Source organism: Zootoca vivipara, chromosome 14, assembly GCF_963506605.1.
Source record: "Zootoca vivipara chromosome 14, rZooViv1.1, whole genome shotgun sequence".
NCBI classification, from domain to species: Eukaryota; Metazoa; Chordata; class Lepidosauria; order Squamata; family Lacertidae; genus Zootoca; species Zootoca vivipara.
The window spans coordinates 16,494,650-16,516,853 of NC_083289.1; the positions used below are offsets into that span (position 1 = coordinate 16,494,650).

Below are 22,204 nucleotides of genomic sequence, written 5' to 3' on the forward strand. Positions count from 1 at the left end.
TGGTGTAGTGGTTAAGAGCAGTAGACTCATAATCTGGGGAACCGGGTTCGCGTCTCCGCTCCTCCACATGCAGCTGCTGGGTGACCATGGGCTAGTCACACTTGTCTGAAGTCTCTCAGCCCCACTCACCTCACAGAGTGTTTGTTGTGGGGGAGGAAGGGAAAGGAGATTGTTAGCCGCTTTGAGACTCCTTAGGGTAGTGATAAAGCTGGATATCAAATCCAAACTCTTCTTCTCTTCTTCATGAGAATAAAGACACCAGGACACAGAATTTTAGGTTGATGTTAATGGGCAAAATTTAGGCCACAACTTTATTGGTTACAGAATGTGAGTGGTATTGGCTTAGGCATTGGCATCAACAGACTATATCTGACTCCTGCCCGCCTTGCCGGGAGTCTGGTAAGGATAAACCACCAGTAGGGGGAGCCCTGCCAATGTGGATTGACTTGAGCACCCCCTGGGTTCCCGCTGGGGTCGTGGCATGGCCCTAGCCCCTCCCCAGGCTTTGGACGAGAGCCACACCCCCAGATTCCTTTAACAGAATACCCTTGATCACGGAGGGGCAGGTGATGGCCGCCCCTCCCCTCCCCCCCACAACACTCTTCCAATGCCTAACCGCCTAACCTTATAAAGTTGTGACGATTGCTACAAGGTAGGCAAAAACCAAGTGGCCGGTGCCACTTTGCCAAGTGGAAAAAGTCCTACCAGGCCCTTCAACGGCGACCAACCGAAGTCCATAGCAAGGCCAACATCGCAACCTGGACAAAGGGTGGGAGTCACAAACGAAGATTCCAAACCATTGTGCCTTTTCAGTTTCCACTCAGTATAAATGAGTGTGCACGCACACAAACAAGCACACTGCAAAGAAGATGCAGTGCACAACAGGATGTATTTATTCTATTTCACAGATACCCACTTGTTATAAAAAGAAAAGATCAGTCTGCATATACAGAAGCAAAGTTCTCCCACCTTCTTGCAGCCTTCCATCTGCAGCGGCAGCTCCTCCAGGAAAGATAGTCTTCACATATATGCCAATAGGGCCATAAATACTGTCTTTGCCACCCACGATGCTGAAACCAAGGCCCTAAGGGGAGGATGCATGGGGAGCATGTTTAGTTGATGAAGCTGTTTCAAAAAGGCTTTCCCAATTAAATGTAAATGCTGCACATTACAAAGGTCTTGCCATTATTTTATTTTATTTTTGGCCAAAGTTCTTGAGCTTTCTTTAGCTTTGCCCAAAGTTGTTTTTGAGCTCAAAAATTGAAGTTTTGCAGCTATTTTTATGGAAATTCACCAAAAATCTGCACTTCTGACATGGGTTACCATACATCCAGATTTTACCAAATCCCTGCTATGTCTGGGAAATTCCGTATGGCAGGCATGTCCAACAGGTAGATCATGATCTACTGGTAGATCACTGGACGTCTACGGTAGATCACTGGTAGATCATTGGCTCCCCCAAAGAAGCTGAACAACTGCAGCTCCCCTAAAAATAGCTCAACATTTTACCTTCCCCCTGAAAAAACTAAACAACTTTGACCTGAACCCCCCCCCAAATGGGCCTTCCTCCTTCCTAAACAAAGCTCAACAAATTTGACCTGAACCCCAAAAAGGGGGTAGATCATTTTTAACTCTGTGAGTAGATCACAGTCTCTTGGGAGTTGGCCACGCCTGCCGTATGGCAATGCTATCCCACCCAACCCTCAAAAATACAGATGGGAGAGAACTTATGAAAACTGATAGATAAAACCTACAATTTCACAGCTATGCCATTAGTTCCACTGAGTTCAGTGTAATTACTCTGAGATAATTGAGAATACAATTCCAGTCCTACTGAACAATGTGTTGGCCATGCTGAATGGGGCTGATGGGAGTTTGAGACCGGTTAACTATGCCTTCCTATATCCCTCCTAAGTCTAAGCAGTATTGCTTAGCAGCCTCTTGGAAACCATTCCTGCCCAAGCAGGAATTAAAATTAACATCTCACCTTCCCTTGGCCTTTCATTAAAACAATATTGGAGATGACAGAGGCTTGAAGACCACACGTCGCGTGCATCAGCTGGGCTGTACTCAGCGACCGCGAAGACCTGGAAAGGGGCTGCATGTTCAACGAAAAGCAACAGGTCAATGCCACTTGAAAGGACAGGAGACCATGGATGTTATGACTAGGGGTAGGAGACAAATAGGGTTTAGAGAGAGCTAGTGTGGTGTAGTGGTTAAGAGCAGTGGACTCGTAATCTGGGGGACCGGGTTCGCATCTCCACATGCAGCTGCTGGGTGACCTTGGGCTAGTCACACTTCTCTGAAGTCTCTCAGCCCCACTCACCTCACAGAGTGTTTGTTGTGGGGGAGGAAGGGAAAGGAGACTGTTAGCCCCTTTGAGACTCCTTGGGGTAGTGATAAAGCTGGATATCAAATCCAAACTCCTCTTCTTCTTAGTTTGAATTTTAACGTGAACCTACTCAATTCAAAAAATAAAAAAATTCCTTCCAGTAGCACCTTAGAGACCAACTAAGTTTGTCATAGGTATGAGCTTATACCAATGACAAACCAATGACAAACTTAGTTGGTCTCTAAGGTGCTACTGGAAGGAATTTTTTTTATTTTTTGTTTCGACTACGTCAGACCAACACGGCTACCTACCTGTAACTACTACTCAATGCACACTTTCTGAAACAGTATGAACACTAAGGTCCAGCTCCGACGGCCTTCCAGCAGTTCCCTCCCTGTGAGAAGTGAGGTTACAGGGAACCAGGCAGAGGGCCTTCTCGGTAGTGGCTCTCACTCTGCACAATCAGAACAAATTTCAGGAGCCAAAAAGGCATATTGAAAAATGTGATTTTTGAGCCGTCTGGCCCCGAAATGGCAATTGGGCATTCCGTTTTGGCAACTGTAACCCTGGTTTAAGGGGTCATTTGGCGCCTAGCTTAGATATCTGAGTTTCTAGCACTGCTCCCATCATTACTGACAATTAGTCACTCAGGCTGGGGGTGACAGGAGTTATACTTAAGAACATCTGGAGGCCACCATATTAAATTCCTCTACTCCTACCAAGAGAGTCTTTCCTTGGGCTTCCTAGCATGGCTTGAACTGGAAACTTTATGCACCATGAAGCATATGTTCTACTACCTAGTTACAGCCAGACTGAGAAGATAATGCCTGGATGCTTAGAGATGCTGTGGGCAGCCTCCTCCATGCATGGATAGCTTTGGGTTCATTGGAGGCATTAATTAGTTAATAAGGTAAAGGACCCCTGGACTGTTAAGTCCAGTTAACTATGGGGTTGTGGCACTTATCTTCCTTTCAGGCCGAGGGAGCCGGCATTTGTCCACAGACAGCTTTCCGGGTCATGTGGCCAGCATGACGAAACCGCTTCTGATGCAACAGGACACCGTGACGGAAGCCAGAGTGCACGGAAACGCCGTTTACCTTCCTGCCACAGCAGTACCTATTTATCTACTTGCACTGGTGTGCTTTCGAACTGTTAGGTTGGCAGGAGCTGTGACAGAGCAATGGGAGCTCACTCTGTCACAGGGATTCGAGTCACCGACCTTCTGATCAGCAAGCCCAAGAGACTCAGTAGTTTAGGCCACAGCGCCACCCGCATCCCTTTTATTAGCTAATAAAATAATGCCCTGGCACACACAGTTTGGCAACAACAGCCCTAAGCTCTTGGAGCTGTGATGGAAAATAGGTGACTGTTCCCTTGACAGGAGGGAAATTGGTAGCCATAAAGCTGTACACCAGCTGTTCCCTGCTAAACATAGCTCTGCCTTGTTGCTGCGGCCATCTGATGGATTTCCTCTTACGTTTACAGAGGCTCTTCCTGCTGAGGTGTCCAGCTGCTGAGAGAGAGACTTCCTGTTGCTGTAAAGGGAATGGGACTGTCTGTATCGGGAGGCTGATTTCTTTGCCATGGGGCTGTCAATTTCCCCTATCCAGTATGGACTGACACCTGTTAACAATAACACACAAGAGAAGGGAGAAGGGTAGGAAACAATCAGGGGTGCATCACAAGGGCCAGAAGATAAGAGAGAAACTGCAGCAATGCAAGCATTTCCAAATCGACATTTTCAAGGCAGATATGGAGGATGGAGAGGTGTGCATCTCTAGGGGGCGGAGGTGTCGCAGCCCCCTCAATATTCCTTAGCGGGGGGCTCAGCCCCCCGAATATTGAGGGGGCTGGCCGAACCGCCAGGCTGAGCACGGCACAGCATCAATAGAAGGCCTGCACGGTGTTGGAAGATGCTGCGGGGACCAGCATGGCCTGCTGCAAAGTCACACTGGCCTGTGCACCAGCTACTCCCGACACCAAGCTGGCAGGTGCAGCCAGTGGTGGAGCTTCATGCTCCGGCTCCAGGGGGGGCGAAGAGCAGGTGGGGTGGGGCTAGTGTGCATCCTGGGAGTGTGGCACGCGTCTTGGGGGTGCGGCATGCTGCCTGTGGGGGCGTGCCGCCCAGCGCGGGTGGGGGGACAGCCGCGATGGCACCCCACCGGGATCGCGCTGCCAAGGGCAGTGCATTCCCCCAATGCTCCTCTTCCTCCACCAGTGGGTGCAGCCTTATGCTAGGCCTCGTTCCAGGCTGTGACGGCCTCCACAGCATCTCCTGGCACCGTGGGGACCAGTGCGGCCCAGCAGAGGCTGCCCCAGCCTACACGGCATTGGAATGGATGGAGGATGAATTTGTATATATAGGTTATCCTAGGTTATATATTAGCAGAAATATGGGGAAGCAGTATTGTAATATAGCACTTGACGAACCCGAGAGAGAGATAAGTGGAAGTCAAATAGGGGAGGAGGAGATAAAGAGATATAAGTAAAGGGGAGTATAGATGGAAAGTATGATTCTTTTTCTTTTTCTTTCTTTTTTTCTCTTTTATGTTTTGTTTTTACTCATAATTTATTTAGGGTTACGAGTATTATAATTTAAGTTGGATTTGAAGTGAATGTATGAATTTAATTTTTAAGATATATGGTTATTATTTCATTATTTTATCCTTTTTTCTACTATATATGATTTTGTATGTTATTATTATCATTTCAAATGTGTGTATGCATTTATGTGTGTGTTTATTTTACAGCCTGGCACCTGTAGAGGTTTGTGTGTAAAGCTAGCCTACTGTACAAAGTTAAAATTTCCCTTAATTGCTTCACCCACTATGGACTTTGGCCTTGCCCACCATGGGGCATCTTCAGCCTCCGTCCTTCCTCCTCACACACCCATTTGCAATATCACCATGGCAATGTCTATTATTATTAGTATTATTATTACTGTTATTATTTTTCAGGTTACTTGTTGCCTCATAAAATACATCTCCAGCCGATGTACATATGCAGTTTTAAAAACAACCACCCAGTTCAACAAGGCAACAATGATTCTGCCCTGCCTTACAGCGTTGTTTGCCAGGATTACCAAGATAACATACGGGGATTGCTTTCGATATCCTAAAGTGCTATATAGTTATTCAAATTCAGATAGATTTAAAAATGCTGATCTTCAGCTAAAGACTGCTCCCAGAGAGGTTTGCCAATCACTTTTAAAAAAAAGACCTTGTAATCTAAGAAGGCACGACACAAAAGGAAAATGGATGTGGGGAGGAGGAGGAAATAACAGCATTAAGTGTTAAAATATAAATCGCCGCTAGAACTTACTGGCTGAATTGCTGCGAGTCCTCTGACATTTTGCTTTTGTCTGTAGAATGGAGCCATTGTGTATGTCCTGTTTAACAGGCTGTTCTTTGCGAGAGCAAACTGAGGATTCCTGGAATGGGAAGATTTGTGGAGAAAAAGACTAGCTTAATCTTTTAAGGGGGCAATGTTTACTCTGAGCTTGCCTGAATACGCTGGAGCGCTCTCCTGTCTTGGCGTGGAACACCAATAATACCCCTCGCCAAAACGGGAGAGCCATTTGTCATACCCATGAAAGAGATTCTTGAAAACTTTAGCAGACTTGTATGATGAGTCCCCTGCATGTTAAATAATTTCTAATTAGGGTTAAAGAATCTTTGACTAACAGCTCAGAGAAAGCTTAGTTTTAATAGCTATGTGGCAGGCTGGAAATGGGAGAAGGTTGGCTCTTTTCAATATGAACATAGGAAGGTAGGAAGCTGCCTTATACCATTAAGTCTATATAGCCAAGCATTATGTACACTGACTGGCAGTGGGTCTCCGGGGATTCAGGCAGGGCACTTAACCATCCCTACCTGGAGATGCCAGCAACTCTACCGCTGAGCTACACAGCCCTTCTCATAGCACCTGGTTCTGCCCCTGTTGAATATCTGCCTGGATTCCACAAACCGCACATTGATAGACATTGCTGTTAGGGCAGCCATGTATCCCACCCCCCGCCAAGAATGCCCTTGGGAGGACTTGGGCCTGTTTTCAACATCTGGATTTTCAGAAAATCCCATCGCAACTTGCCATCAAGATTTCTTGTTGAGTGGCGACTTCCTTTTCTCCCACAGCAGATGGCGCTTTTGTTAAGTTACTCAAACGCCGTGGCTGGGTATCTTCCCCATACAACACTTTGGGGGAATGGCATTAACATAGAAAAGCATGGAATCGTAGAATTGTAGAGTCGGAAGGGACCCTGAGGATCATCTAGTCCAACCCTCAACAATGCAGGAATACAGAGCTGTCCCATGTGGGGATCGAACTTGCAACCTTGGCGTTATCAGCACCATGGTCTCACCAACTGAACTGATAATCACCTTTCCTTCCTGCAGTGTTCTCGATGGTTACTTTTTGTGTGTGTGGCAGCTGTGCCATTAAGAGCTCTGGGACAGGCAGCAATTCAAGAGGAGTCAATTTTTCCCAGTGTGGCCATGCCATGGAGAGGAAAAGTGCACCTCTTTAATTTCTGCCTGCCATGCAGGTATTAAAGGCATAGGTGCCTGCGGGGGGGTGGGGGTGGGGGGTTGAATGTGTGTGCAACTTCCCTAATACCAACCAACTTGGGTCCTGTCCATGGTGCTGCCCAGTAGTTCCCTGCTACGCATAGCTCTGCCTTGTGGCTGATGATGCCGTCTGATGAATTTCCTCTTACATTTACAGAAGCTCTTTCTGCTGAGGTGTCCGGCTTGCTGAGATAGTGACTTCCTGTTGCCCGAGCAGCGTACGGATAGTGGCGGAATCCTCTGCTTGTGGCGGCAGTGGCGGCAGAGGGATCCCACCGCCGTGTGTACGGCACTCGGGCGGTGCCGGCGGCAAACTGCTATGTACAGTGCATGTGCGGCGTCACTACGTACAGTGCATGCATGCGACACCGCACGTACGTTGTACGTAGCGGTTTGCTGCCGGCACCGCTCAAACGCCATACAGATGGTGGTGGAAACCTCTGCTCCACATGGATCCTCCACATGCGGCTGTGGCGGCGTGATGGCTGCTCATGTCGCCACGCACAAGGCAGCAGGGCGAGTACCCCGCAGGGTGCCTTCTTTTCACACACACCCCCAGACATCGCACCCGGGGCGCACTGCCCCCCCCCCTGTGATGCCACTGCCAGTTGGAAGAGACTTGCAACAGGGCCTTGTAAGTGGTGGCTCCTATCTTCGGAGAATGGCCTAGCTGGTGAAGTGTGTCTGTCTCCCCCATAACTGACTTCCAGGAGGATTGTGGGTTTTTTTTTGTTTTTTTAAAGAAACCATTCTGGTTTACACCCAGACCTTTGAAGGCTGAAAGATACTGTTCCTGGCAACCTTGAAATTATTAGCTATGAGAATGTGTGGCTTTATGTTCATGCCATCAGAGTCCTTCCAGGAGGACGTATCAGGGTCTCTTCTTAGAAAATGGACCCACACCAGTAATCAATAGAGATTTCTTTCCCTGGTGCTCTGTGCTCCTACGGCTATTGCTAGGCACTGGCCTGCTCTTCCCCCTCTGGAAAAAAGAAGAAGGAACAAGTGCTATTTGCCTCCCCTTTGGCTGAAGGAGCAAGTGGGCACAGACAAAAAAAGAAAAGAGGAAGGAGGAGTCATGCAGGGCATCTTGCCAAAGTCTCCCCCCCCCACACACACACACCTGCAGACCTACCAGGAGGTCTCTCCATACTCCCACTTACCTTGTTAGCAATGACTAAGTTTACCAGGCCTTTTGCCGACCGGATGAGCGATTCCGCTTCTTTGCTGGAGAGCTCCTTAAGAGATTGTCCGTTGACAGTGAGAAGTTCGTCGCCAGGGCTTAGACGGCCATCCCTTTAAAAACAGCATCAGATACACACTGTCATTGACGTTAGAAAATACAGTGGCACCTTGGTTCTTGAACTTAATCCGTTCCGGGAGTCCGCCCAACTCCTGAAACTGTTCAAAAAACAAGGCGCAGCTTCTGATTGGCTGCAGGAGCTTCCTGCACTCAAGCAGAAGTCGCGTCGGATGGTCGGCTTTCGAAAAAAAGTTCGCAAACTGAAACACTCTCTTCCAGGCTTGTGGCATTCGGGAGCCGATTTGTTCGAAAAGTAAGCCGTTCAAGAACCAAGGTACCACTGTATTTATTTGGAACTGGAATCACTTCCCTGGGGCTGCTTCTTTCCCTGAAGCTCAGGTAACTTAGAAATTTGGAGACTGCACAGAGGAGGTTCATTTGCCCCTTACCAAAAATTGCCCCTCACCCTCCACCCCAACCAGGTGATGCTGGAATGGGGCATAACAACACAACCTGTAAGGGAGAGCACATAATGTGTTGAGTTATTAAAATACTGCTCTGGGTGAGCTGCTGTGATGTCATGCAATGTTCACCAATGTTCTAATTGCTCAGTATCACTGTTTGCAAACCCACACAGCCTGTGCACTGTGATGAATCGTGCAAATAGATACATGCATGCATAATTAATTCCAATAATAGAATTTAGTTATTCAGTCCAGAATTGTGGGTTGTGTTATTATTATGCTAATGCCCATCGCCTGTTTTGAGCCTTTGTAGAAGAGGTAAATTAGAAATATGAGTAACCAAATACATTCATATTCATCATCTTTAAGTGAACATGTGAGGTACCTCTGGGCAGCTCCTCCGTCAATCACATGGCTGACTGTGAATTCTTTTCCAAAAGCAGAGCAGTTGGGAGTCCTGGAGACTTGAATTCCCAGCCCATCGGTCCCCGTGGCTATGCAGAGCTTCCAAATGCAGCTGTCCTGGTTTGGAAAAATTTGGAACTGTATTTAAGGTAAGAACTGATGCTTCTCATGAGCCCAGCTATAACATTTGGATAGCCTAAAAAATAGATGTGCTGATGTATTCATACAAATCAGAAGACATTCTCTATCCCATGCAGTCTTTATGTACTTTGAATCTGCATCTTAGCAGATAACATCCCATCCAACATTTCCCTGAAGAAAATGACCGCTCCATGCATCAAATGTGTCGTTATTCCACTCAGGGGTCGCCTGGGGTTTGGGGGACTCCGCCTGTCCATGCAATGTCCCATATGTCTGTTTAGGATGTTCCTATTGCGTGGACAGGCGGAGTTCCCCCAAACCCCCAGGTGACCCCCTGAGCGGAATAAAGACGCAAGACAATGTGCCAAGGGATTCAAATTGGCCACAACTTTATTAAGATTCAGATGTAGGGAGACCTTGGCTCAGGCATTGGCCGTTATCCTTCCCAGTCCCCAGCTCTGGGAGGCTTCAGGATTATCCACATGTATGGGGGTTGGGGCTGGCTCTGGAGAACATATGTTCAAGCAGAGAGAGCCCGCCCCCTGTTCGCCGCCGCTGGAAGGGGGAAGTGATGAGGCCTATTGGTATGGTGAAGGCTTCCCCCAATACCCCGATCTTGTTGCCGCAAGGGGGTGAAGTCTCCGCCTCACGCCCCTCCCTCTAGGAAAATCGCCAAAGCCTGACACCGCCAAAGTTGTGACGTATTGCTACGGGAAAGGCAAAACCTGCCAATGCAGGAAAATTCCTTTCCAGCCCTTCAACAGCGGCCTTGACGTAGCAGCGCCTGTGAACCTGTAGAGAAAAGGTTAACCTGCAAAAGAACATGAATGAGGGTGTGGAGGGTGGGAGAAGCTCTGGAACCAACTGGTGCTTGGAGGTAAGATTCAAATTCTCTTGTGTGAGCCGGACAGTCCCTCCCCTTACCTGGCCATCCCCTGGCAACACCTCCCCAGGCAGGATTGGACGCTAGACTTGGGTAGGCGGAGACCCCTGGCATCCTACCTGGGAAGGGGGTGCCAGCCCCGAACTACCAGGGAGTCGCCCTCTGGGATCAGGGGGCTGCGTGCGACCACGCAAAAGTCGCCCCCCCATTTGATGTGAGGAGTGGTCATTCTGGGATCAAGTCAATAACTTGGATGACTTCTGTAATTCTGAGGCTGTTCCGGGAAAACTGGGACACTTGGAAGGTATGCAGATAGTGTGGGGTGTTTTCGGCTGTGATCCTTGATAAAGTTGAGCTCTTTTATTAGTACTTTGTCACTCTAACGAGGTCTACTTGATTTGGAGAAAAAGCTAAGATGGCTTTTGCGGTATTGTGACATACATTCCTTGTGTGCCTTTAGGGATGTTACTTAACTGCACATTTCAGTATTTTTGACGTGCCCTTTGGCAGCAAAGCAGTTAGTTTAGTTTTAGTTCCTTTTCTGTTGGTAGTTAGGCCCAGGAAATTCCCTGAAGGAGCCCAGCCTTGTTCTAAAAACATTGTTGCTGACATGTAGAAGAATTTCAGCCTCCGATCTAATAAAGTTTTCACACATTACTGTTCCTTTTTTTAAAAAAACCTGCAGTTTCTTTCTTTCTGCCTATCTGCCCTGTTTTGTGGTGATGGCTTTACAGTATTGGTGTTTTTCTTTCAATAAAAATAAAAATCTGCAGTGTTAAATGGATCAGCTTAGTTGCTTACAGAGTGATGCTGATATTGCCAAGGTTGTAGGTTTGATCCCTGTATGAGACAGCTGCTTTGCAGGGGGTTGGACTAGATGATCCTCGGGGACCCTTCCAACTTGACAATTCTATTATTTCTTTTATGGACAAGTCATATTTCAAAGGTATGAATTCTCACAAGCTTCCCAGCATCAAACACTAAATAGCATTACACAACAACTGTTATTCCTCCATAGTCATTCCTATATCACCTCTTATCAAAACATTTTTACAGGGTGTTGTACTGCAAAGATGTGATGTTAGATGCCATTATCTCTGCCTGTCTATCATCTTGTTGAATGGTTCTGCTAACATGAATTGGACCTGAAGGGTATTGTTTTCTTTCACCCTTTTTGCAGACGGGTAGATATTTTTGGTCCCTGCTGCTTGCTTGAAAATGTAAAGCCCACAGTCTTTTATTTGTTACTTCTGCCTAAGGAGGGCAGAGAATTTTGAAATGGCTTGCATTTTAATGCAAACCTGCCTTATTTGCACTTGCCAAAACAATATGTAAACTGAAATGCAGTTATTCTTCAAGATTTGCATTGCTCCATATTTTGTGATGCACTTATAGTTATTTTTATATATTTAAAAAGTTTATATCCCACTTCTCAAAATATACCTCAAAGCGGTTTACAGGAAAAATACAGTTCTCCAACCAAAAAAAATGCGTATAAGATTACATATATTAAGGGAGAGCTTAAAGATGCATAAGTTTGTGAATATAACGAACAATATGCATGATCTTAGGCAATTTGGTTTTGCAGAGATGCATATAGAAGGAAAGATGCACACTAAAACGCTGTCTAATTTTAATGAAGACCTTACAAAAAATCGCCACCCACTAACTGATGTGGAATTGTGCCAATCTGTACTTCAGTGAAACTGTAATTGACAGAATCACCCATCCCGAGTTCTACAGCTCGCTTTTATGCTGTTGTATCTTGGTGTTGTATCTTGGTATCTTCGAATCCCCACAACGGGGTGAGCTCCCGTGCTCAGTCCCAGCTCCTGCCAACCTAGCATTTCGAAAGCATGTCAAAGTGCAAGTAGATAAATAGGGACCGCTACAGTGGGAAGGTAAACAGCATTTCCGTGTGCTGCTCTGGTTCGCCAGAAGCGGCTTTGTCATGCTGGCCACATGACCTGGAAGCTGTACGCCAGCTCCCTCGGCCAATAACGCGAGATGAGCACCGCAACCCCAGAGTCGGTCACGACTGGACCTAATGGTCAGGGGTCCCTTTACCTTTTTACCTATCTTGGTGGGGGTGGTGTGTACTGGTTTTGAAATCTAGGCGCTAGCTTATGGACATTTCTTTATGCAACATTAACATGACAATATTTAAAGTATGAAATCTCATACGTGTTTTAAATTCTAGGCAATATTGCATGTCAGCTGTTGTGTACTAGTATCATAGAATTTTGTAGTTGGAAAGGATCACAAGGATCATCTAGATTCTAGTCCGACCCCCTGCGATACAGGAATCTTTTTCCCGACGTGGGTCTCAAACCCACAACCCTGAGATTAAGAGTCTCATGTTCTACAGACTGAGCTATCCCTAACTATGCAGTTATTCCTGTATCCACTCTACTCCAAGCCGTGGAGGCTTTCGCACTGCTTCAAAATCCCGCAAAGCCCCTTTGCCAGTGGATGACAGTAGGCAAGAGAAACAGATATGAGCAATGATACTTTTCTCATATCATTGCCTGTCTCTCCAGCCTATGGCCTGGGGCACCAGCCCTAAGAGGCACCCGTAACATTTGCAACACAAGACCTGTCTCCTAGCATTTCCCTCCAACTAACAGCTTTTAAGCCACATTTTGCTGATGAGAGGTGCCTTTTAAGACCCCAGCTTACCCCTGCTGTGTGTGCTGTAATGACAGCTTTGTATCATAGCAATGCTCTCTCTGTATTCCTGGTAGGGTGAGCCTCCTGCGTTGCAGAGCACATTGGATGAGCAAGCCACACAGTAGGGGGGGGGGTAATACCCTTGGCACGGAAATTCATGCTGCCTTGGGAAAGGGACACGGTTCCGGGGTTTGTCTCCCGAACATCTGATCAGGAGAAAACCCATATTCAACCAGGGAAAGGCGCGGGGGGGGGACCTCTTACCCAGATCTTAGGGAACACCAAACATCCAGTGGTCAGGTGTGACCCTCCTCCTACCTTGATGAAGAACTTTCTCTTCATATTCTTGCAGCCATCGCTGGCCGCAGCCCTCAGCTGCATCATGCTGGTGATCATAAAAGGATCAGGAGGACTGTCCTCGCTTGACGATGCACATGTTAATTGAAGCCGAGGGCAGTAGTCGCTTTCCTCTTGACCCCAGTTGGCCTGCGTTTCGAAGGGATTGGGGTACTTCTCCTCTGGGCTCGATCCGTCGTCGCTGTTCTTGCCATTGCAGAGGATGAGGGAGCGTGAAATGGAGCGCAGGGTTTTCGACTTCCGACTCTTTGTGCTGTTCTGTCGCTCCATCTTCGCCCACCCAGTAATCCGCTGCTTCCCATCAATTTGCCATGGCTATTACAGGGGCTTGTCCCAATTATTGCAGCTGAATATCCTGCTGGAGGAGAGAGATACAGAGAGGAGAAAGCTGAGTTGAAGATATTGCTGTTTCATCTCTTCTTCTCCACCCCACCCCAAAATAACGCACCGTTTCAAATTTGTGATATTTTTATTTTTTTTAAGACACAGGCCTTCAGTTCAGGCACAGCAACGTGATGTGATGCCTCATGACTTGCTAATTCTGTATTTTTCAGAGAAGTGCTAGGCATGTCTCCCCTCACCCCCCCCCCCTTCACCGCCTTCATCTCTTGGCTTTATATTCTTTCTATTTCTGTCTCTAAACACCATGGAAGACTCAAAACAAATATTTTGCATCGGTCCTCTTCAGTTTTGGCAATCCTCCTGTGTCCCTTCCTCCTCAAAAATACACCTAAAAATGAAAGTGGGCATGTGGCAAGCACATGTTTCCAAACATCTGTCATACAGGTACGCCGGATAGGGGATCCCTGTATCTTTTTTACCTTTGGGGAAGGAAAGTAGCTTGATTTTCTGTCCAGCCTGAAGCCACCTGTAGCTGCTTAAGGAAAGGAAGCTCAGGGCTGGCAGCTGGCCAGATGGGGACAGAGGGAGTCAAGAAACCGTATCCAAATAAATGCATTGATGTGCAGAAGTCTAGGATTGGCTGTGATTGTAGCCCCGTTCTGATTTTCAGCTGCCTATGGAGAGGAATGGAACTGCACACAGAGTCTCTTTTCCCAACCACCCCAGTAATGCCGTCTTACTTGCCTTTTCTCCAAACTGCTCCCCACCCCCTGCCATGTTGTAGCCTTTCCTCATCAGGGAATTTGGGCATGCTTAGGAAATTGATTGATCCCTGCTCAGGCTGTTTTTGCCCATCTAGCCCATGGCTGTCCACTCTGGCTAGCAGTGCAATATTTAGAGGGTGCAATACTTGCCTTGCTGCCCCGGGCACTGGCAATCCATGCTATACCACTGCTGGTGGCTCCACAAAGACCAGGATGCTTGCTATAATCAGCTACCTGGTTTCACTTCCCCCCTTTTTAAGAGTGTTTTGAGAGTAGGAATTGCCTACCTTCAGAGAAGTCTGCCCCGTTGTGTTCTGTATGAGCCACTGTTTCAGGTGAAAAAGGGTAACTCGGGCAGAAAAGCAGGGGGTGAACTCTTCTTAAGTTAGGTCTGTGTGTCTCTATTAGGAATAATGGGGTAGGTCCATCGCATCAAACTCATATGAGGCAGAACTGGCCATCCCCAGTGGAGGCTGATTGAAAAGAAGCAAGAGGAGAGCATGGAGTTTCAAAAAGAGCTACTGGGCAGCTTCCACTTGTGTATAGTTTGTAATAGTTTGATTTAAATTTTATTTCTCATGGCACACTAGCTGTTATCTATCATACCTGCCAAGTCTCCCGCTGAAAAATGCAGGATCAGCAACGGCACGGCTCCGGAAGTTGCGTAGAAGCAACTTCCGGGGCCGCTCTTCCCATGTGTGGGCACCGGAAATCGGGCAGAGCAGCATGCGTAGAAGCGACTTCCAGTGCCGCTCTGCCCTATTTCTGGTGCCCACACATGGGAAGAGCAGCACCCAAAATGGAGGCTCCCTGGCAGGTAGGAAATCCGGGGGATTTCCAGGATTTTTCTCCATTTGGGAGAACAGCGGGAAACAGATTAAAATCCGGGGGTTTCCCATGAAAAACGGGATACTTGGCAGCTAAGTTATCTATATTGACACGTAGTTAACTATTGTAGTAACCTATCTCTACAAAGATGATTTCCTCTTCTAACATCTTAAGGGAAGTGCTTTTTTTAAAAAAGATCTCATTGAATAACGTATACATTTACGCCTTGTGGAATTAAATTATGCAAAGGAAACATGTTTAAACTAAAAGCCAAAAATATGCATCGTACAGATGCTTTTGAGGATTTTGTTAAGTCTGGGGTTTTGTAAGTAGACCAACCAAGAATTAGTTTCCCCAGAAGGCAGTTTCCTTTCACTTTTGTGTTGCTCCAAATTCTAGAATATAGTTTTTGGCTCAGCAAACTACATATTTCAGGATAAATATTTCAAATTAAAATGTGTACCAAAAATGCAGGCCCAAAATGATGTGAAAACGAAACCAAATTTATGAATGAATGCTCATGAAACTGACACTGACTATCCTTACCAGGAATGGATGAATCTTTCCATTTCTGTATCTCTGAGAATCTCATTTTCCCAATCTTAGAATTCTTTGTGAAAACTCATCAGCATTTTAGTGTGCATTTCTCATAATATACACATTTATGAATGTCATTTCCAGTAACACTGAAGACACTCAAAACCATTTAAAAGCACCCACACACTACAACACCCACCCTCGGAAGACCTGCCACAACAGCCAGTTAGTAGCCAAAGGACTGTTGGAACGAAATTATGGTGCCAATACCATCTTCTGAGGATTTTATGTGCTCTAAGAGAATTGAAGCATGCACCCACAGATTTGGCTATTGGGGGTTTTCCCTCCTGGGCTTTGCTTGTTTCTTTCTTTCTTTTTCTTGAGAAAGATAACAGAGGAGAACCAAATTTGTGGCGCAGTGTCTAGCCCCTCTTTGCCTCATCTGTGAACCCCAGGTAATCAAGGACCTGCTCATCCTTGGCTAAAAGGGTTCATGCTGTACATGGAAATGGACTAACCCTGTCATAAATCAGAGCCACAACAGCAACCACAACAGAAGCAATTACAGCAGAAACCAGCCCGGCGTTGAAACCAGCCCAGCTGCTTCCCTTAAGCATGATCTATCGCCTTGGAAGGAGAAAATCTCAATAAGAGAAGAAAGGAATTTGAGACCACCTTCTGATAAATGTTCACTTTCCTGGAAGGAATGCATTCGGGGAAAGGATTAATAAGGTGCAGGTCAAAGCGGCACAAGCAGGGATCAAAAGAGCGAAAGGGGGGATAGATAAGATGGATTTCCTAGGCCAAAGCTGAATAAGTGTTTTTATGGTAGACCGAAGTGCTTTAAATTTTGACCCATGAGCATTGTTTACCTTGACCCAGAGTTCAACATAATACACCTGCCTACATATCCACATGTGTGTGTGTGTGTGCTCAGTTTAAAACTAAGGTGGTCATGTGACCAAGTTACCATTTGAAGGGCTGTCTAACCCAGGCATGCCCAAACTTCGGCCCTCCAGATGTTCTGGACTACAATTCCCACCATCCCTGACCACTGGTCCTCTTAGCTAGGGATCATGGGAGTTGTAGGCCAAAACATCTGGAGGGCCGCAGTTTGGGGATGCCTGGTCTAACCCAAGTCTGGTTTAAAGATAAAGAAACGAGAGCAGTGGGAGCAATAGAATTGCGTATCCCCAGTTAGCCCCAGGATAGCAACCAGAGCAAATGCCCAGGACATAGTCTTTCTCACTGTGGTGACATGTACTATATTTGGGGATAGTGGGGAACTTCAATTCAGTTTGCATTTAAAGGCAAACTTACCCTCATTAGCCCTTTCCAGAATATTGCATGAACCAAATACAGCCATCTTTGAAAATCCACACTTTTCTGAATTTTGCAATTCAGGTCTCCAGCCAAGTCATGTGTACAAAAATGCACATATTTGGATACAGTGTGCATAGAAATGCATGCATTGGTGAAAATGACATACAAAAGTGCATTGCATAAATGAAATGCATTGCCAAACTGTATATATTTTGCCAAATTGCATACAAAACAAAGGTCTCTTGGGAGAAATTCACACTAGGATGCTGTTGCATTTTCATGAGAACTTGTTTAAAAAGCAATTTGCAAACTGATGTGGAAATGTGGAGAACTGAATTTAAGACTGGAAAAATTCCTAACTAACAGTATTTCTATCTAAATTACAGTATTTCTAAATGTGCCCCTATACATTTAAAGGTAACGCATGAAAAATTGTGTCCTCTTTCCCCCCTCTTTTTCTTCTTATTTATGATGCTTAAGTGGCTCTCCTACCTGAAAGAAGGTTTACCTGATCTGGCTGAGTGGATCTGAAACTTTTTTTCATCCTAATTTTTTAGCTGCTAGGTGAAGGAATAAGATTCACTGTCACGATCAACCATGCACAAAAGAATAATACAAATGCCCAAAAAGTTTTGTGAACTAACGTATGGATAATTATTTTGTAGACACTTGCCCACCTGCCAAGTCCAATGCAGTCATAAGTCGATGTAGCCAACATGCCCTGATGAAGCACGCCCTCCTCCTTAAGGATTTTCCTGTATGCGCTCCAGATACAAAGTTGCCTTGCGTTGTTTTTGTAATCCAAATCAAATGTTTAACAGCTTGGCTGGCTGGTCTCTCTTCTACACACACACACACACACACACACACACACACACACACACACACGCTTTCAATCTCCCTCCCTCTGTTTTGTACTAAATGATCCTAACCTTTTTTTGTTTTTTGTTCTTTATATAAACAAATGTGCTTGCAAGGAACAGCGTCCATTCCGTTTACACTTCATTTGGGATGAGCAAACAGAGCATTTACGAATATAATAAAAAACTATTTGGCGCAATTGCAAAACCGAACTGGAGAGTATTGCTCTTAATGAAAAGGCAGGAAATGCCAAATTTCTTCCTTGCTGTAGAGATCACGAGGCTTTTTGTGTCGTTTGGCGCGAGCAACGTAGTTCAACTTCTTTCATCCAACTCTGATGAGAAGCCGAGAAGGTTCAGCACTCTCTTCTTCTTCTTCTTCCTCTTTGGAGCTTTCCCCATAAATAAAACGGGAAGGATCCGATGTGTCTTGGGCTATCCCATTGGTAGGTCTCCCCCTTCCTTATAACTTCATCTAGCAGAGCCCGGGGTTATTGCAGCGGGAGCAGGAGAGAAGCATATAGAACCATTCTAAGAAATGAAATGTTAAAAGGGACTTACAACAAAGCGGCAGCAGACTCCCTCAGAAGGCTGTTTGTCTTTGCGGCCCCGGCAGAAAGCTTCAAGTGCAATAATTGAAAACACACCCTCCGACTGTCACATGACTTTCTTTCAGTAATTCTGTACAGGGCTATGGGACACAGCTATTGTTTCCTAACCGCAAAAAAAAGGGGGCAGGGGAAAGAAAGACGATAAATGAACCCGGTGGTTTTTTTTGTGTGTCCAGGGCATCCCACCAGATGTCTTAGTGCACCCCACCCCCCACAAGAAGGGTCTTGCCATTTTGGTTTACCTTATAAAGGGTTAACTCTTCTAACAAAGGCCTGCAGTTTCATAGGATGGAGGCAGGGAATAGAGGAAGGGTTGTCGTTCATTGGCATGACTTCTGCCCTGTGTGCCCTGCTTCCATCCCCACCATCCCAGTACGTTTCCGAGCACAATTCAAAGTGTGGGTGCTGACCTTTAAAGCCCTAAATGGCCTCGGTCCAGTATACCTGAAGCAGCGTCTCCACCTCCATCGCTCTGCCCTGACACTGAGGTCCAGTGCTGAGGGCCTTCTGGCGGTTCCCTCGCCGTGAGAAGCCAAGTTGGGCAGGTTATAAATAACCTGCCAGATGGGCAGGTTATAAATAATAAATTATTATTAAAGTGGTGGCTCGCTAGACGAAATTAATTCGTTCCTCGGGTCTTTTCTTATAGCGAAAAAATTCGTCTAGCGAATCCCATAGGAAAGCATTGAATTTTTTTTTTGCCCATAGGAACGCATTAATTGAATTTCAATGCATTCCTATGGGAAACCGCAATTCGCTAGACGAATTTTTCGTAAAACGCATTCGTCTAGCAAGGCAAGCTCCGCTCGAAAAATCCTTTCGTTAAGCGGAAATTTCGTTAAGCAGGGCATTCGTTAAGCGAGGCACCACTGTATTAGTAGTAGTAGTAGTAGTAGTAGTAGTAGTAGTAGTAGTAGGGCTAGGAGAGAGGCTAGGAGAGAACCCTTTCTGAAACCCCAGGGAACCACAGCCAGTCAGTCTCCACTTGGGTCTCCAGCTGTTTTTGGACTACAACTCCCATCATCCCTAGCTAATGGGGCCAGTGGTCAGGAGTGGTGGGAGTTGTAGTCCAAAAACAGCTGGAGACGCAATACCGAGCAAGATGGGTCAACGGGTCTGACATTGTACGAGACAGCTTCCTCGGTTCCTAGGCCTTATAGTTTCCATTACATCTACAGGGCTGAAGGGGACCACACATCAGGGTGGACACAGTTTGCATGATGAGCTGGAGGGGCATATTCTCCCTCATCACATTTTATCTAGCATGAAGAGGGATAAACTCAAAGGGGGGAAAGATGGCAGCCTACTGCCCAGACATTGTTATTGTCTATTGAGAGGGTCAGGGTTAAACTGAGGTGCCTGTCATTCAGAGCCAGTTCACACGTAACGTGGAAGATTGAGGAGGCGATTTGCCAGTGCATTTTCCTTTCACTAAAAGTTGCAGGTATGGGGTCTCAGTTGAATCAGGGCTGTGAGATTCATGGCCAGTGTAGACCATGCATGAGGACTGTATGACCCTCCAGATCTTGCTGAACTACAGCCCCCATCAGCCCCAGTAGGCATGTCAATGGGCAGGGATTATGGGAATTGTTGTACAGCAATATCTGGAAGGCCTAACCCTCTAACCCTAGCCTGTCATTGTATGTTATTTTCACTATTATATACCTTTTTAGGCACACTTTATCATTTTGGAATGCATTGCTTGGCTGGAGAACTACACTGGAGAATTACAAATAGGTTCCCCCTTCCTTATAACTTCATCTAGCAGTATTTTGCTTCATGTATTGTTTTGGACCATAAAGAAGGCTGATCGCTGAAGAATTGGTGCTTTTGAATTATGGTGCTGGAGGAGACTCTTGAGAGTCCCATGGACTGCAAGAAGATCAAACCTATCCATTCTGAAGGAAATCAGCCCTGAGTGTTCACTGGAAGGATAGATCCTGAAGCTGAGGCTCCAATACTTTGGCCACCTCATGAGAAGAGAAGACTCCCTGGAAAAGACCCTGATGTTGGGAAAGATGGAGGGCACAAGGAGAAGGGGACGGCAGAGGACGAGATGGTTGGATAGTGTTCTTGAAGCTACCAACATGAGTCTGACCAAACTGTGGGAGGCAGTGCAAGACAGGAGTGCCTGGCGTGCTCTGGTCCATGGGGTCACGAAGAGTTGGACACGACTAAATGACTAAACGACTAAACAACAACAACAACAATTTGGAATGGGCCTATTTGTTCTTTAAATGCAACCTGACTTGAATTCCTCCCCCATTATCACCATGGGAATGTGACTCTCAACAGGAAGGCAAAAAGTATTATGGGGTATGGTACAAGTCCGAATGGTTGCCAAGTGTGTAGCTATTATTCTTTTAAACATGTGAAACAATTCATTCTCCAACTTAGGAAGCTGCCTTGCATTGAGTCAAGCTATTTTTGTCCATCCAGCTCAGTACATGCTCTGACTGGCAGCAGCTATCCAGGGTCTCAAGCTTGGGTTTCCCCAGCACCTTTTGTCAGAAATGGTAAGGATTGAAACTAGGACTTCTTATGCAGAAATCAACCGCTTTGCTGCTGAGCTATAGGATTACGCCTCTATACAGTTGTACCTTTGGTTGCGGATGGGATCCGTTCCGGAGCTCCAGTCGGATCCTGAGGTTTCCGCAACCAGAGGTGCCTGTTCTGCGCATGTGCATGGTGAGATAGAGCGTTTCTGTGCATGCGTGAGCGGCAAAACCCGGGAAAATACTTCCAGGTTTGCTGCTTTTGCAACCCGAAGTTTACGTTACCCGAGGGTAACATAAGCCGAGGTTCTGCTGTACATAGAATGTTCCTAAGATGCTGAACAGACCCGCCGCTAATGGAGGAGATGTATTTGTTAAGCTGCAGTTTGCACAGCAAAAGGGTTTATAGGAAAGGAAATGTTGACAGCTGTGACTTGCTACCGAAAGAGCTCGCCTGACAATTTGCCTCCTAGCCGCCCCCAGCCAGATTCCTCGGAAGGATCTGTGCTTCAGTTTGTGTGTAGGTGAAATGCCCTGGCCTTTTGGCGGCATTTCTTGCGACGAGCAAGGACTGTGAATTCAGAACTTGCAGTGTGTAAAAAGGAGGGATCAACAAGCAGCAGGCTCCAGAAAGGCAACTGCTGTGAAACCATGACTGTTTTGCTAAGATGTGTGGGCCCTGATAGGAATGTTACACTTTAACAAAACTTTTGAGTGAGTATGTATTCAGGGATGGAGAGCATCTGTGGGTGGGTGGTAGAAGAGGATGAAAGAATGTCTTTAAGGGTTGCTTTGCTTGATCAGACCGAAGGTCCGCCTAGGCCGTAATCCTCTGCTGCTTATAGCAGCCTGTCAGGTGCTCCCAGGAAGCTCCCAAGCAGGGCATGAAGTCTGTCCCTGTTGTTCATCACCGAGCTCTGGTAAACTGCACCTGAACATGGAAGCTCAATTTTGCTGCCATGTTTAACTGCCATTGGTAAAACATAGGCTCCATAAATTTCCCTAAGCTTTTTATTTAACAGAATTTTAATCGAAAGCCTCTAAGTCACGGGTGTCAAACACAAGGCCCGGGGGCCAAATCCGGCCCGCCAGACCTCATCATGTGGCCCGCTGAGCGCCCCAGCCAGCGGGACCCAGCAGCGGGACCTTGCTGCTGAAGCGCCGCACCGACTAAGCGCCGACAAACAGCTGGGGCCGGAGGAGGTAGAAAGGCGGCCAGAGCAGCGCTGCGTGGAGCGCCCCGAGCCACAGCAGGAGGAGGAGGAGGCAGCTTGCCGGGTCAGCGCCCGGCAGCGCCGCACGGAGAGTCCCGAGCCTCTGCGACGCAGCAGTGCTCTGTAGCACTTTGAATCCTCCTCCTCCTGCCACGGCTCGGCGCCTAGAA

At 46.6% G+C, this 22,204-nt stretch overlaps 1 protein-coding gene across 3 annotated transcripts in view; it reads right to left on the bottom strand.

Annotated features, from left to right (window-relative positions):
* The window catches only part of IL16 (interleukin 16), a 44,299-nt gene extending 25,895 nt beyond the window's left edge, over positions 1-18,404 (bottom strand). For 2 of the 3 annotated variants that reach the window (XM_060282398.1, XM_035131848.2), the window contains exons 1-8: positions 18,276-18,403; positions 13,022-13,418; positions 8,990-9,126; positions 8,061-8,193; positions 5,654-5,762; positions 3,810-3,955; positions 1,988-2,098; positions 970-1,084 (exon numbers count right to left, since the gene is read on the bottom strand). In XM_060282398.1, coding sequence (XP_060138381.1) covers positions 970-1,084; positions 1,988-2,098; positions 3,810-3,955; positions 5,654-5,762; positions 8,061-8,193; positions 8,990-9,126; positions 13,022-13,330 — 1,060 coding nt within the window. In that variant the 5' untranslated portion in view covers positions 13,331-13,418; positions 18,276-18,403. Of the gene's footprint in view, positions 1-969; positions 1,085-1,987; positions 2,099-3,809; positions 3,956-5,653; positions 5,763-8,060; positions 8,194-8,989; positions 9,127-13,021; positions 13,419-18,275 lie in introns of all 3 variants that reach the window. The other variant, XM_035131849.2, reaches the window with a different exon arrangement.
* Between the last annotated feature and the right edge of the window lie 3,800 nt (positions 18,405-22,204).